The sequence below is a fragment of the Triticum aestivum genome, chromosome 7D (assembly GCF_018294505.1).
Source record: "Triticum aestivum cultivar Chinese Spring chromosome 7D, IWGSC CS RefSeq v2.1, whole genome shotgun sequence".
NCBI lineage: Eukaryota > Viridiplantae > Streptophyta > Magnoliopsida > Poales > Poaceae > Triticum > Triticum aestivum.
The window spans coordinates 543,063,949-543,083,159 of record NC_057814.1 but is presented as its reverse complement, the minus strand read 5'-3'; the positions used below and the strand labels follow the sequence as shown (position 1 = coordinate 543,083,159).

General features: G+C 44.8%; 1 protein-coding gene across 1 annotated transcript; it reads left to right on the top strand.

The window, feature by feature from the left end:
- The first annotated feature begins 14,405 nt into the window (after positions 1 to 14,405).
- LOC123165099 (F-box/FBD/LRR-repeat protein At2g04230) lies at positions 14,406 to 18,985 on the top strand. The gene is made up of 4 exons (XM_044582732.1): positions 14,406 to 15,144; positions 15,459 to 16,343; positions 16,453 to 16,608; positions 18,446 to 18,985. The coding sequence occupies exons 1-4, from the start codon at positions 15,139 to 15,141 to the stop codon at positions 18,854 to 18,856; spliced, it is 1,458 nt and encodes a 485-aa protein (XP_044438667.1). The 5' UTR covers positions 14,406 to 15,138; the 3' UTR covers positions 18,857 to 18,985.
- Positions 18,986 to 19,211: the final 226 nt, after the last annotated feature.

Below are 19,211 nucleotides of genomic sequence, written 5' to 3'. Positions count from 1 at the left end.
GTCATGAAGAAAGCAATAGCAGAATACTAAACGATCGTGTGCTAAGCTAACGGAATGGGTCAAGTCAATCACATCATTCTCCTAATGATATGATCCCGTTAATCAAATGACAACTCATGTCTATGGCTAGGAAACATAACCATCTTTGATCAACGAGCTAGTCAAGTAGAGGCATACTAGTGACACTCTGTTTGTCTATGTATTCACACATGTATCATGTTTCTGGTTAATACAATTCTAGCATGAATAATAAACATTTATCATGATATAAGGAAATAAATAATAACTTTATTATTGCCTCTAGGGCATATTTCCTTCAGTCTCCCACTTGCACTAGAGTCAATAATCTAGTTCACATCGCCATGTGATTTAACATCAATAGTTCACATCACCATGTGATTAACACCCATAGTTCACATCGTCATGTGACCAACACCCAAAGGGTTTACTAGAGTCAATAATCTAGTTCACATCGCTATGTGATTAACACCCAAAGAGTACTAAGGTGTGATCATGTTTTGCTTGTGAGATAATTTTAGTCAACGGGTCTGTCACATTCAGATCCGTAAGTATTTTGCAAATTTCTATGTCTACAATGCTCTGCACGGAGCTACTCTAGCTAATTGCTCCCACTTTCAATATGTATCTAGACCGAGACTTAGAGTCATCTAGATTAGTGTCAAAACTTGCATCGACGTAACCTTTTACGACGAACCTTTTGTCACTTCCATAATCGAGAAACATATCCTTATTCCACTAAGGATAATTTTGACCGCTGTCCAGTGATCTACTCCTAGATCACTATTGTACTCCCTTGCCAAAATCAGTGTAGGGTATACAATAGATCTGGTACACAGCATGGCATACTTTATAGAACCTATGGCCGAGGCATAGGGAATGACTTTCCTTCTTTTTCTATCTTCTGTCGTGATCGGGCTTTGAGTCTTACTCAAATTTCACACCTTGTAACACAGGCAAGAAACTCTTTCTTTGACTGTTCCATTTTGAACCACTTCAAAAACTTGTTAAGGTATGTACTCATTGAAAAAACTTATCAAGCGTCATGATCTATCTCTATAGATCTTGATGCTCAATATGTAAGCAGCTTCACCAAGGTCTTTCTTTGAAAAACTCCTTTCAAACACTCTTTTATGCTTTGCAGAATAATTCTACATTATTTCTGATCAACAATATGTCATTCACATATACTTATCAAAAATGCTGTAGTGCTCCCACTCACTTTCTTGTAAATACATGCTTCACTGCAAGTCTGTATAAAACTATATCCTTTGATCAACTTATCAAAGCGTATATTCCAACTCCGAGACGCTTGCACCAGTCCATAGATGGATCGCTGGAGCTTGCATATTTTGTTAGCACCTTTAGGATTGACAAAACCTTCTGGTTGCATCATATACAACTCTTCTTTAATAAATCCATTAAGGAATGCAGTTTTGTTTATCCATTTGCCAGATTTCATAAAATGCAGCAATTGCCAACATGATTCTGACAGACTTAAGCATAGATACGAGTGAGAAACTCTCATCGTAGTCAACACCTTGAACTTGTCGAAAACCTTTTGCGACAATTCTAGCTTTGTAGATAGTAACACTACTATCAGCGTCCGTCTTCCTCTTGAAGATCCATTTAATCTCAATGGCTCGCCTATCATTTGGGCAAGTCAATCAAAGTCCATACTTTGTTCTCATACATGGATCCCATCTCAGATTTCATGGCCTCAAGCCATTTCGCGGAATCGCTTCTTCATAGTTCGTAGGTTCGTCATGGTCTAGTAACATAACCTCCAGAACAGGATTACCGTACCACTCTGGTGCGGATCTTACTCTGGTGGACCTACGAGGTTCAGTAATAACTTGATCTGAAGTTCCATGATCATCATCATTAACTTCCTCACTAATTGGTATAGGCGTCACAGAAACTGGTTTCTGCGATGAACTACTTTCCAATAAGGGAGCAGGTACAATTACCTCATCAAGTTCTACTTTCCTCCCACTCACTTCTTTCGAGAGAAACTCCTTCTCTAGAAAGGATCCATTCTTAGCAACGAATGTCTTGCCTTTGGATCTGTGATAGAAGGTGTACCCAACTGTCTCCTTTGGGTATCCTATGAAGACACATTTCTCCGATTTGGGTTTGAGCTTATCAGGATGAAACTTTTTCACATAAGCATCGAACCCCAAACTTTAAGAAATGACAACTTTGGTTTCTTGCCAAACCACAGTTCATAAGATGTCGTCTCAACGGATTTAGATGGTACCCTATTTAACGTGAATGCAGCTGTCTCTAATGCATAACCCCAAAACGATAGTGGTAGATCGGTAAGAGACATCATATATCGCACCATATCTAATAAAGTACGGTTACGATGTTCGGACACACCATTACACTGTGGTGTTCCAGGTGGCGTGAGTAGTGAAACTATTTCACATTGTTTTAACTGAAGGCCAAACTCGTAACTCAAATACACTTCTCCACGATCAGATCGTAGAAACTTTATTTTCTTGCTACGATGATTTTCCACTTCACTCTGAAATTATATGAACTTTTCAAATGTTTCAGACTTCTGTTTCATTAAGTAGATATACCCATATCTGCTCAAATCATCTATGAAGGTCAGAAAATAATGATACCTGCTACGAGCCTCAATATTCATCGGACCACATACATCTGTATGTATGATTTCCAACAAATCTGTTGCTCTCTCCATAGTTCCGGAGAATGGCGTTTTAGTCATCTTGCCCATGAGGCACGGTTTGCAAGCATCAAGTGATTCATAATCAAGTGATTCCAAAATCCCATCAGTATGGAGTTTCTTCATGCGCTTTACACCAATATGACCTAAACGGCAGTGCCACAAATAAGTTGCACTATCATTATTAACTTTGCATCTTTTGGCTTCATTATTATGAATATGTGTATCACTACGATCGAGATCCAACAAACCATTTTATTGGGTGTACGACCATAGAAGGTTTTATTCATGTAAACAGAACAACAATTATTCTCTAATTTAAATGAATAAACGTATTGCAACAAACATGATCAAATCATATTCATGATCAACGCAAACACCAAATAACACTTATTTAGTTTCAACACTAATCCCGAAAGTATAGGGAGTGTGCGATGATGATCATATCAATCTTGGAATTACTTCCAACACATCGTCACCTTGCCTTTTACTAGTCTCTGTTTATTCTGCAGCTCCCGTTTCGAGTTACTACTCTTAGCAACTGAACCAGTATCAAATGTTGAGGGGTTGCTATAAACACTAGTAAAGTACACATCAATAACATGTATATCCAATATACCTTTGTTCACTTTGACATCCTTCTTATCCACCAAATACTTGGGGTAGTTCCGCTTCCAGTGACCAGTCCCTTTGCAGTAGAAGCACTTAGTCTCAGGCTTAGGACCAGACTTAGGCTTCTTCACTTGAGCAGCAACTTGCTTGACGTTCTTCTTGAAGTTCCCCTTCTTCCCTTTGCCCTTTTCTTGAAACTAGTGGTCTCGTCAACCATCAACACTTGATGTTTTTCTTGATTTCTACCTTCTTCGATTTCAGTATCACGAAGAGCTCGGGAATTACCTTCGTCATCCCTTGCATACTATAGTTCATCACGAAGTTCTACTAACTTGGTGATGGTGACTAGAGAATTCTGTCAATCACTATTTTATCTGGAAGATTAACTCCCATTTGATTCAAGCGATTGTAGTACACAGACAATCTGAGCACATGCTCACTGCTTGAGCTATTCTCCTCCATCTTTTAGCTATAGAACTTGTTGGAGACTTCATATCTCTCAACTCGGGTATTTGCTTGAAATATTAACTTCAACTCCTGGAACATCTCATATGGTCCATGACGTTCAAAACGTCTTTGAAGTCCCGATTCTAAGCCGTTAAGCATGGTGCACTAAACTATCAAGTAGTCATCATATTGAGCTAGCCAAACATTCATAACGTCTGCATCTGCTCCTGCAATAGGTCTGTCACCTAGCGGTGCATCAAGGACATAATTCTTCTGTGCAGCAATGAGGATAATCCTCAGATCATGGATCCCATCCACATCATTGCTACTAACATCTTTCAACATAATTTTTCTCTAGGAACATATCAAAATAAACATAGGGAAGCAACAACGCGAGCTATTGATCTACAACATAATTTGCAAAATACTATCAGGACTAAGTTCATGATAAATTTAAGTTCAATTAATCAAATTACTTAAAAACTCCCACTTAGATAGACATCCCTCTAATCCTCTAAGTGATCACGTGATCCATATCAACTAAACCATGTCCGATCATCACGTGAGATGGAGTAGTTTCAACGATGAACATCACTATGTTGATCATATCTACTATATGATTCACGCTCGACCTTTCGGTCTCCGTGTTCCGAGGCCATATCTGTTATATGCTAGGCTCGTCAAGTTTAACCTGAGTATTCCGCGTGTGCAACTGTTTTGCACCCGTTGTATTTGAACGTAGAGCCTATCACACCCGATCATCACGTGGTGTCTCAGCACGAAGAACTTTCGCAACTGTGCATACTCAGGGAGAACACTTATACTTTGATAATTTAGTGAAGGATCATCTTATAATGCTACCGTCAATCAAAGCAAGATAAGATGCATAAAAGATAAACATGACATGCAATCAATATAAGTGATATGATATGGCCATCATCATCTTGTGCTTGTGATCTCCATCTCCGAAGCACCGTCATGATCACCATCGTCACCGGCGCGACACCTTGATCTCCATCGTAGCATCGTTGTCGTCTCGCCAACTATTGCTTCTACGACTATCACTACCGCTTAGTGATAAAGTAAAACAATTACATGGCGATTGCATTGCATACAATAAAGCGACAACCATATGGCTCCTGCCAGTTGCCGATAACTCAGTTACAAAACATGATCATCTCATACAATAAAATTCAGTATCATGTCTTGACCATATCACATCACAACATGCCCTGCAAAAACAAGTTAGACGTCCTCTACTTTGTTGTTGCAAGTTTTACGTGGCTGCTACGGGCTTAGCAAGAACCGTTCTTACCTACGCATCAAAACCACAACGATAGTTTGTCAAGTTGGTGCTGTTTTAACCTTCGCAAGGACCGGGCGTAGCCACACTCGGTTCAAATAAAGTGAGAGAGACAGACACCCGCCGGTCACCTTTAAGCAATGAGTGCTCGCAACGGTGAAACCAGTCTCGCGTAAGTGTATGCGTAATGTCGGTCCGGGCCGCTTCATCTCACAATACCGCCAAACCAAAGTATGACATGCTGGTAAGCAGTATGACTTATATCGCCCACAACTCACTTGTGTTCTACTCGTGCATAACATCAACGCATAAAACCAGGCTCGGATGCCACTGTTGGGGAACGTAGTAATTTCAAAAAAATTCCTACGAACACGCAAGATCATGGTGATGCATAGCAACGAGAGGGCAGAGTGTTGTCCACGTACCCTCGTAGACCGAAAGCGGAAGCGTTAACACAACGCGGTTGATGTAGTCGTACGTCTTCACGATCCGACCGATCCAAGTACCGAACGTACGGCACCTCCGAGTTCAGCACACGTTCAGCTCGATGACGTCCCTCGAACTCTGATCCAGCCGAGCTTTGAGGAAGAGTTCCGTCAGCACGACGGCGTGGTGACGATGATGATGTTCTACCGACGCAGGGCTTCGCCTAAGCACCGCTACGATATTATCGAGGTGTAATATGGTGGAGGGGGGCACCGCACACGGCTAAGAGATCAATAGATCAATTGTTGTGTCTATGGGGTGCCCCCTGCCCCCGTATATAAAGGAGCAAGGGGGGAGGCAGCCGGCCTAGGAGGAGGGCGCGCCAAGGGGGGAGTCCTACTCCCACCGGGAGTAGGACTCCTCCTTTCCTTGTTGGAGTAGGAAAAGGGAAGGGAGAAGGAGAAGGAAGGAAGGGGGCGCCCCCCCTCCCTAGTCCAATTCGGACTAGTCCATGGGGAGGGGTGCGGCCACCCTTTGGGGCCTTTCTCTCCTTTCCCGTATGGCCCATTAAGGCCCAATACGAATTCCCGTAACTCTCCGGTACTCCGAAAAATACCCGAATCACTCGGAACCTTTCCGATGTCCGAATATAGTCGTCCAATATATCGATCTTTACGTCTCGACCATTTCGAGACTCCTTGTCATGTCCCCGATATCATCCGGGACTCCGAACTCCTTCGGTACATCAAAACTCATAAACTCATAATAAAACTGTCATCGTAACGTTAAGCGTGCGGACCCTGCGGGTTCGAGAACTATGTAGACATGACCGAGACACGTCTCCGGTCAATAACCAATAGCGGGACCTGGATGCCCATATTGGCTCCCACACATTCTACGAAGATCTTTATCGGTCAAACCGCATAACAACATATGTTGTTCCCTTTGTCATCGGTATGTTACTTGCCCGAGATTCGATCGTCGGTATCTTAATACCTAGTTCAATCTCGTTACCGGCAAGTCTCTTTACTCGTTCCGTAATACATCATCTCGCAACAAACTCATTAGTTGCAATGCTTGCAAGGCTTAAGTGATGTGCATTATCGAGAGGGCCCAGAGATACCTCTCCGACAATCGGAGTGACAAATCCTAATCTCGAAATACGCCAACCCAACAAGTACCTTTGGAAGCACCTGTAGAGCACCTTTATAATCACCCATTTCCATTGTGACGTTTGGTAGCACACAAGGTGTTCCTCCGGTAAACGGGAGTTGCATAATCTCATAGTCATAGGAACATGTATAAGTCATGAAGAAAGCAATAGCAGAATACTAAACGATCGTGTGCTAAGCTAACGGAATGGGTCAAGTCAATCACATCATTCTCCTAATGATATGATCCCGTTAATCAAATGACAACTCATGTCTATGGCTAGTAAACATAACCATCTTTGATCAACGAGCTAGTCAAGTAGAGCCATACTAGTGACACTCTGTTTGTCTATGTATTCACACATGTATCATGTTTCCGGTTAATACAATTCTAGCATGAATAATAAACATTTATCATGATATAAGGAAATAAATAATAACTTTATTATTGCCTCTAGGGCATATTTCCTTCAATTTGGTGGTCTCACACACCCGCACCTTGAAAATTCAAGATTTGGTGATTCAGACATCACGAACATCCTAATCATTTGTAAGCGATTAAATGATCTACAACTGTTCAATTGTTAGTCTGGGGATACGACCACGCCGCAAGTAGATCACTCGAACTCAGGCGCATCTCTATCAATAATTGCCGTTTTAGAGAACTTGTGCTGAAGTATGTCCCGAAACTCCCATGGATGACCTTTGAGGGTTGGATCTCTTTCCATTATCCACTTTCAGTTGGAAATGCCCCATTGCTCGAGGCTGCCAACCTCAGTAATGTTGCTCTCAGCTGGCACAAGAGCCTGAATGATGCGAGCAACATTACTGAGAGCAACATTACTAAGGTTGTTGATCTCTCAGGAGGGATAACGATTGTCACAACGACTGAATGTTGCGAGTAATGCAAGTACATCTGACCCATGTAATATAGTGAGATTACTATTTTGTTCTTGTCAATGCTAATTTCCGAGAAACGTAATATTGAACGAGCAGTGCAGTGATGTATGACTTATGAGGAACATAAATGTGTGTGTATTTTTTTATTTTGATGGAAAGGAGTAGAAATTGTAGTTATTTGAGGCTCTTTCACACTACAAATATAGTGCATTTCTGTCTCATCTTACATGACACTAATCGATGGCTAGCTTTTTTTGGGGGGTGGGGGGGTGGGGGTGATCGATGGCTAGTTTACAGACGCAAAGATCTTACATTTGTGGTGCGCGGTCTCAACAATAGTGCCATCCAGTTAATTTACCTATTTTTTTTCTTTCAAACAACCGACGAGAACTCTACGTATTCATTAAGAAGGAATAGAATTTGCCAGAAATAGGGCAACAACTATACAAATGCTTAATTATTTAGGGAAATGCTATCTGGCTGACGTTCCCGACATTTTTCTAGTGAATGCCGTTTTGGCCGTCGGATTAAAATGCAAGAATCTTGGCGCAAGCGAACTGCCATATCGACATCATGTATACGTTTGTTGGGGCAACGAACCGGGCGAACGACAACTCGCACGCGCCCACACCCTCCACCATGCACTCGTCTTTCCCATTCTTCCCACTCTATTCACTGCCCTCATCCTCTCCGGGGCGATCTCCGCACGCGAGACTAGAGGCGGCAGCGACGGATCCCGGCCGACCAAGGTGAGCGTTGTTTATCAGAAGCATCGTGTCCCGCAGAGACCCTGACAGTCAAAAGTCCTTCTCTTTTGTCTTGTACTCCCTCCGTTCCAAAATAAGTGTCTCAGACTTAGTACAACTTTAGGGCAACAACCTACAAGCCCATGTACTACCAGCCTGAATCGTTTTCTAGGGTTTAGTGGTAGGACAGGCGGCGGTGACGACGACGGTCCCGATCTCCCACACGCTCGCGAATCATCCTGCGCGAAGTAGGCACTGATCCAAGCCCTGATCGGTGCTTTCTCTTACGGCTGCTCTCGGGGTGATCAAGGGGGGGGGTCCTGGTACCCCTACCCACCCTTGGAGCGCGAGGAGAAGTGGCATCTAGGGTTCTGGACAGGTCGACATGGCGTCAGAGGAATCAAGGAAGTCGAGGGAGAAAGTGGAGCATATGTTGGAGAAGATGAAGCTGACAGAGAAGGAGAGTAGGAAGCTGGTAGTGGATGATCAGGAGGAGGAAGGAGCAGCCTCCAGCTGGCTTTGGCGGGGAAGGTTCTGCACCGTAAGTTCATCCACATTAACACAATTGCAGAGGCCCTTCGACCTGCTTGGGGGAACTCGAAGGGACTGAATTTTAACCCGGTAAGGGAGAACACTTTTGCAAATTTGGAGAATCAACGTGATCGTGATCGCATCTATGGAGGAGGACCGTGGATGGTTGGGAAGCACGCGGTGATCCTAGAGCTGTTTGATTTCAGGGTCGGCCATCTGATTGGAAGTTTGAGAAAATGCAAATCTGGGCTAGGGTGATCAACCTGCCGTTTAATCTCCGGTATCCGCCATGGCCTGAGAGGATTGCATGCATGATGGGAGAAGTAATCAAGTTGGATGTGGATTCGAAGGGCTTTGCGTTTGGAGAGTCCCTCAGAGCAAGAATATGGATCAGAGTGCAGGAACATCTAATGAGATGGGTATAGGTGGAATCAGCTAGGACCAAGGAGTCTATCTTGTATGATGTTCAGTATGAAGCACTGTCGTATTTCTACTTCTCGTGTGGCCAGCTTGGACATGCAGAAGCCTTTTGCCCGGACCCAAGGGAACGGGATGATGATGGATGGTTTCCCTATGGGGAGAAGCTTAGATGGCCAGGCTCTCGCAAGAGTTGGGGGACTGCACCCCCAATGAGCGGCAACGTGGGCAGGCAGGGCGCCAAGAGAGATGAAGAGTGCAATGAAGAAGAAGAGGAAGTAGAGAAGGGTGAGGAGGTGACATCACCACTGAAAAAAAATGCATGCATGGTCAGAAATGAAGTGTACCAATTCAATTCCCATGGCGGGGTTGCTGGTCGTGCTGGTCCTGGAAGGGGGTTTGACAGAGTCAAAAACAGAGGCCAGAATAAGGTTTACCGTCGAGTGGAACTTGGGCTAGAGTGCCCTACTAATAGGACAAGCCAGCTCATGCTCTTGGACCAGGAGACGTTGAATAAGAAAAGAGCAATGGAGGCCGAGCAACAGAGTTCGTCAAAGGAGGATAGCAGGGATTCAAAGAAAAAGAAAGTTGTGGAAGGGGAAACTCTCAGTGAGCAGGCGGAGGCTGGTGTACAGCTCCACCGGGAGAAATGAATTGTATCACTTGGAACTGTCGCGAGCTTGGGAACCCGGAGACAGTTCGTGAACTTCACCACTTGGTGAGGGTGGAAGCACCCACCTTAGTCTTCTTGTCCGAAACAAAGATTGAGGGGAATAAAGTAGCGGATATGCGAGCAAGGCTAGGTTTCGAGGGGTGTATACCTGTCAGCAGTAACGGGTTGAGCGGAGGACTTGCCCTTTTCTGGTCTTGAGAGGTGGATGTTAAGCTAAACAACTTGTCTAATCAGCATATAGATGTTGTGGTGAGGAATGTGGGCAGCGACCAGAAAGAGTGGCGTTACACAGGCTTTTATGCCAAAGCGAAGAGAAGCGAGAGCTGGACGCTTTTGAAGTGGCTTCGGTGCCAAAGCGATGTCCCATGGCTGTGCGGTGGGGACTTCAATGAGATCATGGATAACGCGGAGTATTTTGGGACTAATGAACGAGCGGAATGGCAGATGCAAGGCTTTCGCAAAGCCATCGATGTGTGCAATTTTCAGGACCTGGGCTTTACTGGGATCCCATATACGTGGGATAATCGTCAAGAGGGAGTTGCAAATGTCAAAGTACGTTTGGATAGGTACTTAGCTGACCCGGCTTTCATCCAGGAGTATGGAGCTACGGGGGTAAGGCATGTGCCAACTCCATAGTCTGATCACTGCATATTAGTAGTGAAGATTAAGAAACTGGTGAAGTGGGAGGACAGCGGCCCATGCCGCTTTGTTTATGAAGAAGCATGGCGACGGGAGGGCTCGTATGAACCCATAGTGGTGGCTGCATGGGAGAATAATAAGAGAGCTCTTACACTCGAGGACCTCAACTCCTCGTTAAATGACATGCAGGACCACCTCACTGATTGGAAACAGAAACAATTTGGGGATGTTAAGTGAAAGCTAAAAAAGGTGAGAAAGGAGTTCGAGAGAGAGAAGGCGAATTCTCTATACCGTGGGTCGTCCACAAGGGAGAAGGAGCTGGCAAGACAGTTGAATGACCTCCTGTTGAAGGAGGAAATCATGGCGCGAGCAAGATCGAGGGCGGACTGGCTGAAGGTCGGCGGCCGAAATACTGTGTATTTTCATGCTCAAGCATCAAGAAGGAAGCATCAGAACAAAATTCTGGTACTTGAGAAGGCGGATGGAACGGTCATTGATAGTAGGGATGAGGTGAGAGCAGAGGGGCAGAACTTTTACACACAACTATATACAGATCAAGATGAAGTGTTGGTGGACGAAGTGTTGCACCACGTACCAAACATGGTGACTAACGAGATGAATGACTGGCTGAATAGACCCTTTTGTGCAGATGAGGTAGTGAAAGCGATGTTTTCCATGGTGCCGGCAAAGGCACCGGGAGCAGACGGCTTCCATGCGGGTTTCTATCAGCATCATTGGTCACTTATTAAGGAGGATGTTACTCGAGCTATTTTAAAAATTTTAAACAGCGGTCACATGCCGGAAGCTATCAACAAAACTGTAGTAGTGCTTATTCCAAAGGTTAAAAATCCAAGAAATAGTATAGACCAATCTCCCTCTGTAATGTTATTTACAAAATTTGCTCCAAGGTGTTGGCAAACAGGTTGAGAGGTTCTAAACGAAATTATTGCGGAGGAGCAAAGAGCATTTATTCTAGGGCGGTTGATTACGGACAACGATGAAGAGGAAGAGAACTAAGCAAGGTTGGTGTGCGGTAAAGCTGGACATGATGAAGGCGTATGATCGTGTAGAGTGGGCGTACCTCCAAGGAATCATGTTGCAGCTGGGTTTCTCTGAGGAATGGGCATCTCTTGTGATGAGATGTGTCAACTCCGTTACATTTCAGGGGAAGATGAACGGAGAACTGTTGCCATCTTTTCATCCCTCCAAAGGTATATGGCAAGGTGACCCCGTATCCCCGTACTTGTTTCTACTTTGCGGGGAAGGCCTCTCTTGATTGCTAAAGAATTATGATGCTGGCTGGGTTGATAAAGGAATACGGCCTGGGTTGAGAGCCCCTTGGATCTCGCATCTTTTATTTGCGGATGACTGTTTGGTCTTCATGAAGGCCGACTCAAGGAGTGCACAAAGGTTGAATGAAATTCTTCAAGCTTATCATATGGGCTCGGGGCAGTGTGTAAACAAAGCCAAGAGCTCGGTCTTTTCAGTCCGAATACGGGGGTGTCGGCGAAGGCAGGGGTAAGAAACAACTTGCAGATCTACAGAGAAGCTCTTGCAGATAAGTACCTGGGCTTGCCTACGGCGGCTGGCAGGATAACAAAACAAAGCTTTGTTCATTTGAAAGAGCAAGCAAGGTCCAAGGTACAAGGATATTGTGAAGATTGATGTCAATTGCGGCGAGGATGGTTCTTCTTAAAGCGGTGATTCAAGCCCTACCGGCCTACTCTATGAGCTATTTTAAGCTCACTAAAGGCTTATGTCAGAAAGTTACGGCAGTTATGTCAAAGTTTTGGTGGGATGAATCTCTGGACAAGAGAAGAATGCATTGGCAATCATGGGAGAAGATGGTTGTCTCCAAGTCTAAGGGAGGATTGGGATTCCGTGACTTGGAGCTTTTCAGTGATGCAATGCTTACGAAACAGGCGTGGCGGCTGTTGGACAAGCCGGATAGTTTATGTGCACGCGTCTTTAAAGGGACGGTACTACCCAGATGGGGACTTTTTGAAGGCGGGATGTCCTTCTAGCGCCTCCACGACGTGGAAAGCGATTATCACCGGCAGAGAGGTGCTTAAAAAGAGTTTAATCCACAGAGTTGGGGACGGAATGACTACGGAGGTATGGCATGATAACTGGATACAAGGAAGCAAAACTTTCAAACTAGTGTGTAACATTGGAAGTGACCCCATCCATCTTGTTTCTGATCTAATGAGTGATGATGGTGAGTGGAAGGAGGAGGTTATTAAGAGGACTTTCATTGCCCCTGATGTGAACATCATTCTCAATATGCCAAGACCGCGGGTGGCTATATCTGACTTTTGGGCATGGGGCTATGAGAGGTCTGGAGTTTTCACGGTGCGGTCTGCATACCGTATGCTTATGGAAGCTCGCGAGGATGGTCTAAACCAGATAGGCAGCTCCTCTCAAGGCGAGGAGGTCTGGAAATCACTATGGCGGTTGAAGGTGCAACCAAAGATAAGAATCTTTTGGTGGCGGGTCCTTAAAGGATTTCTGACAGTCAAAAGTCCTTCTCTTTTGCTGGCGGGTCCTTAAAGGATTTCTGCTGGCTAAGGAAGAACTATGCCGAAGACATGTAGGGGAAGACCTGACATGTCCAATGTGTGGTCATCAGGATGAGTCACTTTTTTATTCTCTGGTAACGTGCGACCACGCGAAGTTATTCTGGAGAGAAGCCGAGAATTTCTTCGATTTCAAGCTACCTCGGCTACACCCAGTTATGTGGTCAAGGGATTTGCTTGATTCCAGTTTCATTGGGAAAGATCGAGCGGCCATCATTATCTCAGTTATGTGGATAATATGGTCGAGTAGGAACAAGTATACCCACGAGGAGGTCAAATACCAGCCCGGTAGGTCAATGGTTCTAGTGAAAGAGCTCATTCAAGCTCTGTACATTCCTTCCGAAGCCGTCGACATGAAAGATCTTGAGAGGGTGAGATGGAAACCGCCGGAAGAGGGATGGCGGAAAATCAATACTTATGCTACTGTTGATGTGAATGGGGGATGATCAACCATTGGGCTAGTGGCACGAGACCATGGCAGGCAACTTTTGCTAGCCAGGGCCACAAGCTGGTGGGGCTGACCGACCCATACTGTGCTGAATTGCTAGGGGTTAGGGAAGCTATGCGTCTGGCTATGGGGAAGGGTTGGACGCGGGTTACCATCGAATCGGACTGCAAAACTGTCATAAGGAGTACATGGCGACGGAGTGCAGGTCGATAGGGAGCCCAATCATCAGCGAGATTAAATCCTGTCTCCAAAACTTTCAGGTTTTACGCGTCAACTACGTAAGAAGAGAGGCCAATGAGGCTCCTCACTGGTGTGCCAGAGAGCGCATTGCGAGTGCTTCGAATGTAATTTCTTTTGATGTTTTCCCTGCTTCGTTGATTGCCTTAGTGCAATCGGATGTAAACCGTCTAAGTAATGAATAAATGCCTTGGTGGGCGGTTCTAAAAAAAGACTTAGTACAACTTTATACTAAAGTTAGTACAAACTTGAGACACTTATTTTGGAACGGAGGAAATAGTATTTATGCATTTATACTTGGCCACACATGGCATTGTTAAGGGAAGGCAGGACCATGCTAGTTATTTTTAGGGGTAGCAGGACCATGCTAGGTAGACACATGTTGTGAACATTCATATATTTTTTTTAGATTTTTTGCGAACTCGAAAATTTGAAAAAAAATTGAGATTTGAAAATTTGACTTTTGTGAGCTTGGAGCAGGTGGGAGCACTGAATATTTTCCCAAACCGCGCGTTGGGCCTTGGCCCATGCCGACATTCGTCCAGCGCAGGCCATATAATAGTATCATGCCCATCCCGGGCAGGCGTTCGGCCAGCTCCAACCAACCACACCGCCACCTATAGCGTGTTTGGCAAACTAACGGAAGGGGAATGGGAGTTTAACTCTAATTCCCTTTCCCCATCTCAATTACCAGCCCTCCCCCAGATAATAGATATGTGGCACTTCTACACGTGAATTCCCTTTCCACTTCCCTGTTGAATTCCCATTCCACCTCTCTATGCCTCAAACTCCCATTCCCTCTCTCCAATTCCATCGAACCAAACAGGCTGTAGGGTTAGAGAGGGAGAGAGAGAGAGAGAGAGAGAGAGATCGGAGATGCGCCGGCTGCCGCCCCGCCGGTCGAGTGTCAGGGCAGCCCATCTCTTTTTCGAGCAGAAGAGGCACACAAATAAGCAGCTCTTTTTCGAGCTGCAATTCGGAACCGAAGCAGCTCCTTTTCGAGCTGCAATCCGCAATCAAGCAGCTCCTATCCGAGCTGCAATTCGACATCGACGCGGCTCCCCACCGAGCTCTAATCCGATTTCGACCCCCTTTCTGTGTAGATCACGGAAGGGGATCGAGTCCGTCTCGTGTTCAGTCTGCGAGGTGCAGTCGGAGGCGCAAACGAAGCCAATATAAATTGGCCAGTCGGCCCGACCGGAAGCCAGCAGATCTCAGACGAGACCAGCCATTCCCGAGCCAGGTTCACGGACGCCTACCTTCTCCGGCGACCGGCGGCCGCCAATTCTTATCGGATCTTGGCAGATCTACCCGGAGCCATGGGGGTGAGTTCCTTGTCCTTTTATTCTTCTGATGGAGAAGAACGCACTCGAATTAGTTGTCAAAAATGCAGATTTTGGTTTTCATCAAAGATGCCAAAAATTGACACCTTTTAGCCTTAATCAAAACTATATTTTTTGGACTATCAAAGTTGCATCTCTTCTAGTGGGAAGATGTCAAATTGCACAGCTTTGAGACTAAATCCAAATTGCATGCACCCTTAGCGACTGTAGTATGGAGAACTGCATCCATGTAATGTATAAAAACTGCATCTTTCCGACTATATCAGTTCTGATTTGTTTCCTTGCCACAAATGCAGAAAGGAAATCGAGATGATATGCTCAGCAACTTGCCTGACGACATTTTGGTTAATATTCTTGATAGACTCGATGTCACATATGCTGTCAGAACCAGCATCCTCTCCAGACGGTGGAGTCGGCTTTCTACGAAGCTTTCTCGACTGACAATAAGTATTTTGGACTTCCTGCCTCGCAATGGGCCCATATTTGAAATTGATGAAGTGGTTCGGAGCAATGCAGCTGTGGTTGAAGCAACCACGAGCATCCTGGCACACAGGGATTCTACCCGAAAAACCATCCACCTACTGTCAATGACTTTCTTCTTAAAAGACAGTGACCACATATCCATTGGACATGCTGTTGCCAAGACCATGGCGACACGCAAGGTTGAGATGGCTGAATTCAACATTATGACAGAGAGGGATGCCACTCAGTGTGACGATGATAATCTAGCCAGTTATGGGAAGAAGTTCATCTTATTCTTTGATGCTTTCCCAGATGCATTTGGTGGTCTCACACGCCTGCACCTTGAAAATTTGAGATTTGGTGAATCGGACATCACTAATGTACTCATCGTTTGTAAGCGATTAAAGGATCTACGTCTGATGAATTGTGATTCTGGGGAAACGACCACACTGCAAGTAGATCACTCCCAACTCAGTGACCTCGCCATCGGTGATTGCCTTTTTGCAGAACTGCTGCTGAACTCTGTTCCAAAACTCACACGGTTGGCCTTTGAGGGTTGGATCTCTTTCCATTATCCACTTTCAGTTGGCGATGCCCCATTGCTTGAGGCCGTCAAACTCAATAATGTTGCTCTCAGTTGGCACAAGATGGTTGAGTTAAGTAAGTTTCTTTGTGGTACCTCTGTGCGTGACCTGAAGTTGGGATTTAAATGTGAAAAGGTAAGTCAACTTGGTCGTTTTGCTAGCTGTGGCTTTATTATTTTTCTGCTCTTCTCATGACTTGTTTATTATTTTTCTGCTCTTCTCATGACTCGTTTATTCGTTGCAGATCTGGGTCCAACCAGAGTGCTTGACGAAAAGCCTGGCATCTGTTTTTCGCCAACTAAGGTTTGTGAATCTAGATGAAATTCCTGAAGGGTATGATCTGACCTGGACACTGTTCATCCTTAAAGCTGCACCCCTCCTAAAGGAGCTATACATAACGGTATATTCTTACCTAGAACTTCCTCTCTTCTTTCAACGCCATGCAGCTACCATTAGACCTCTCCCAGTGCAAGTATCATCTATCATGCAGCTATGAAGCACCGATACAGGGACACAAGAAACAGCCATGCGGCAATACTGCGAGTATATACACAGAATAATTGATTGCGGGAGATGCCTCTTTTCAAGTGTCTGGTCAGGGCTAGAGCCATGATTTAGGCATGAGGGGGGGTGGGGGGGGGGGGGCGAAGAATTATAAGCTCGCATAACAAGATAAAAAAAATCATGACATGTCAAGTATAGATTTTTGTCAGTGCAACCCCCCCCCCCCCCCCCCCCCTCCATTTTTGAGGCGTACCAAAATGTTGTTAAGACTTGTTTAGTTACAAGTTGGTAAGTTTTTTGTTTTGACATTTTTCTACGCATTTGGATTCACATCCAAGCATTCCTATCTCACCTGTCACATATATTGCACGCTAAAGTTGCACTAAGCCACTACATTAGACTTATATTAAACAAAGAACGCAATTGTATGTTGACTGATGTTTACATTTAAGTGAATAAGGTTTTATAAAGTTTGCAAATTAAAACATGCATCTAATCAATAGTAAATAAATTCAATATCTTTATGCAAGTTGTAGAAAAAAGACTAGTAGATTGTAACATGAGAAAAAGTACTATTATACCTTTGGAACTAGCATTTGATCAAGTATATGGTAATCAACTTAATGGCACAGCGCATTGGCACGTTTGCAGAAACAACAGTGATGGAGTGGTCATGATGGTGTGCCACAGCAGTGTTTCTTGTGTCTCCTAGAGCCCAGTGACTGGCGTAGCAGCGAGTGGCCATGTGATCTCTGAATATATCAGCGACATGCAGCGCTCAGTCGTAGGTAAATGAGGCAGAAAAGCTAGAAGATTTTTTAGACTTGCACAATGGCTACCAATGGGCTTTTTGGGTGAGCTTTGATGCAGACTAAGGTGCATAGCTGCAGGAATCCTTTAGATTAGGTCTTCAAGTAATATGAGCAGTAGTTAATTAGTGATTATATACGACCATCAATACGGATCCTTGCACAATACTGCGATTTACTGCCTTGAATTGTTGTCATTGGGGGGGGGGGGGGGGGGGGGGGGCGTATAGCCACTTTTTTCCCATCCCCTCTCTCCGCCCCTGCTTGTGCTACGTGCCTGTCAGATGCCATTTAGGTATGTCGCTCCTTAGCCTCAACAACAGCAAGATCACATCAGCAGAGCAAAGCAGCAAGCCAGCAGTCAGTGCCCAGCAGCAAGCCAGCAAGCATGCAGCAGCTCGCAGAAACGCCTCAGCAAGCAAGCACACATCAACCAGCAAGCAAGTGCCCAGCGGCCAGCGAGCCATTCATTCCCGTGCTTGTTCAATCAACCGAATAGAGGCGGGCTTTTACTGTGCTGGCTGTGCTTCCATGTCCCATGTCCCTGACATGTTGATGGTGTCCCGGCGGCATATCAGCCTTTTGGTTCTTTCCTTTTTTGATCGGAGAAGGGGATACTCTGGGGATATGCGTATTGCATGTGTATCATGTTTTGTACGCGGACACGCCGACCTGGACGTATCGGTGCTTTGTAGTCATGTAGTGCCACCTAAGCAAAAAGATAACGTGGCACTATAATTAATGATGAGAGATGTGTAGTTTCATAGCGCAAAAAGAAAAAAGAAAATTTAATGTACACAACTTCACATTGAAAGTAACATGCACATTTATACTGCCTGCTCTGAGAGGCCTTCTATGTGGATTACAAAGGGTATGCAAAATTAATAACCTGTTTCTGTTTAACCTCTGTCCTATGACGTGCAGGTGTGGGACCATCTTTGTAAAATGGTAACAGATGAGGAGAAGAGGAAGGAACGCTTGTTTAGCGAGGAGAAGGGTGTAGAGTGGGAATCATCTGCTTCTGACTTCCATCATGAGAATCTGGTTACGCTTGTCATATTTGGCTTCCAATCTGAAGAGTACATGGTGAGCTATATCAGGCGTGTAATGGAAGCAGCGACAAATCTGGAGGAGGTGTTCCTGTATCATAGGCTGGCTTGTAGGAAGTGCCTTGACAATTCTCGAAAGCAGCCATTCAAGTTCCCGTGGACCAAGAGGCAGAGATTGTCAGTGAAGAAGAGAATTACTGACGGGATAGACTCGTTTGCCATAATTCATTTCCCTACGACTGCTGGATTAAGGTCTGACCATGTGGCCAAAAAGAACTATCCGTAGTGTTTGCGTTTTATTTTTCAAAAATGTGGTGTACTTCATTCGTGTCCCGAGACTGAAACGTTGTGCTGTGGTAGTAGTAGTAGGCTGTTTGATAACTTTCAGTACTTGTGAACGAATATGATTTGCGTATCTATGTCTATGAGCCATGATCCTCAGCAAGATATTGTTTGTGTTGTGCAACAAATTTGAGTGGTTTTTGGTGATGTATGTATCCCGGCAGATGGAGGAGGATTGAGGGAATGTAAGGCGCGGCTTCGTGAGCGTTTGTTGAGGTTCTTAGCGAGTGCTTCCTCTAAGATTCTTTCTACCCTGTATGAAGTGTTAATGAAACCATTTTGAGGCAAAGATGGTACAA

Coding starts and splice junctions, on each gene's coding strand:
- LOC123165099 (XM_044582732.1), top strand. Junction 16,344..16,452: donor TGGGATTTAAATGTGAAAAG/GTAAGTCAACTT, acceptor TATTCGTTGCAG/ATCTGGGTCCAACCAGAGTG. Junction 16,609..18,445: donor TAAAGGAGCTATACATAACG/GTATATTCTTAC, acceptor TATGACGTGCAG/GTGTGGGACCATCTTTGTAA.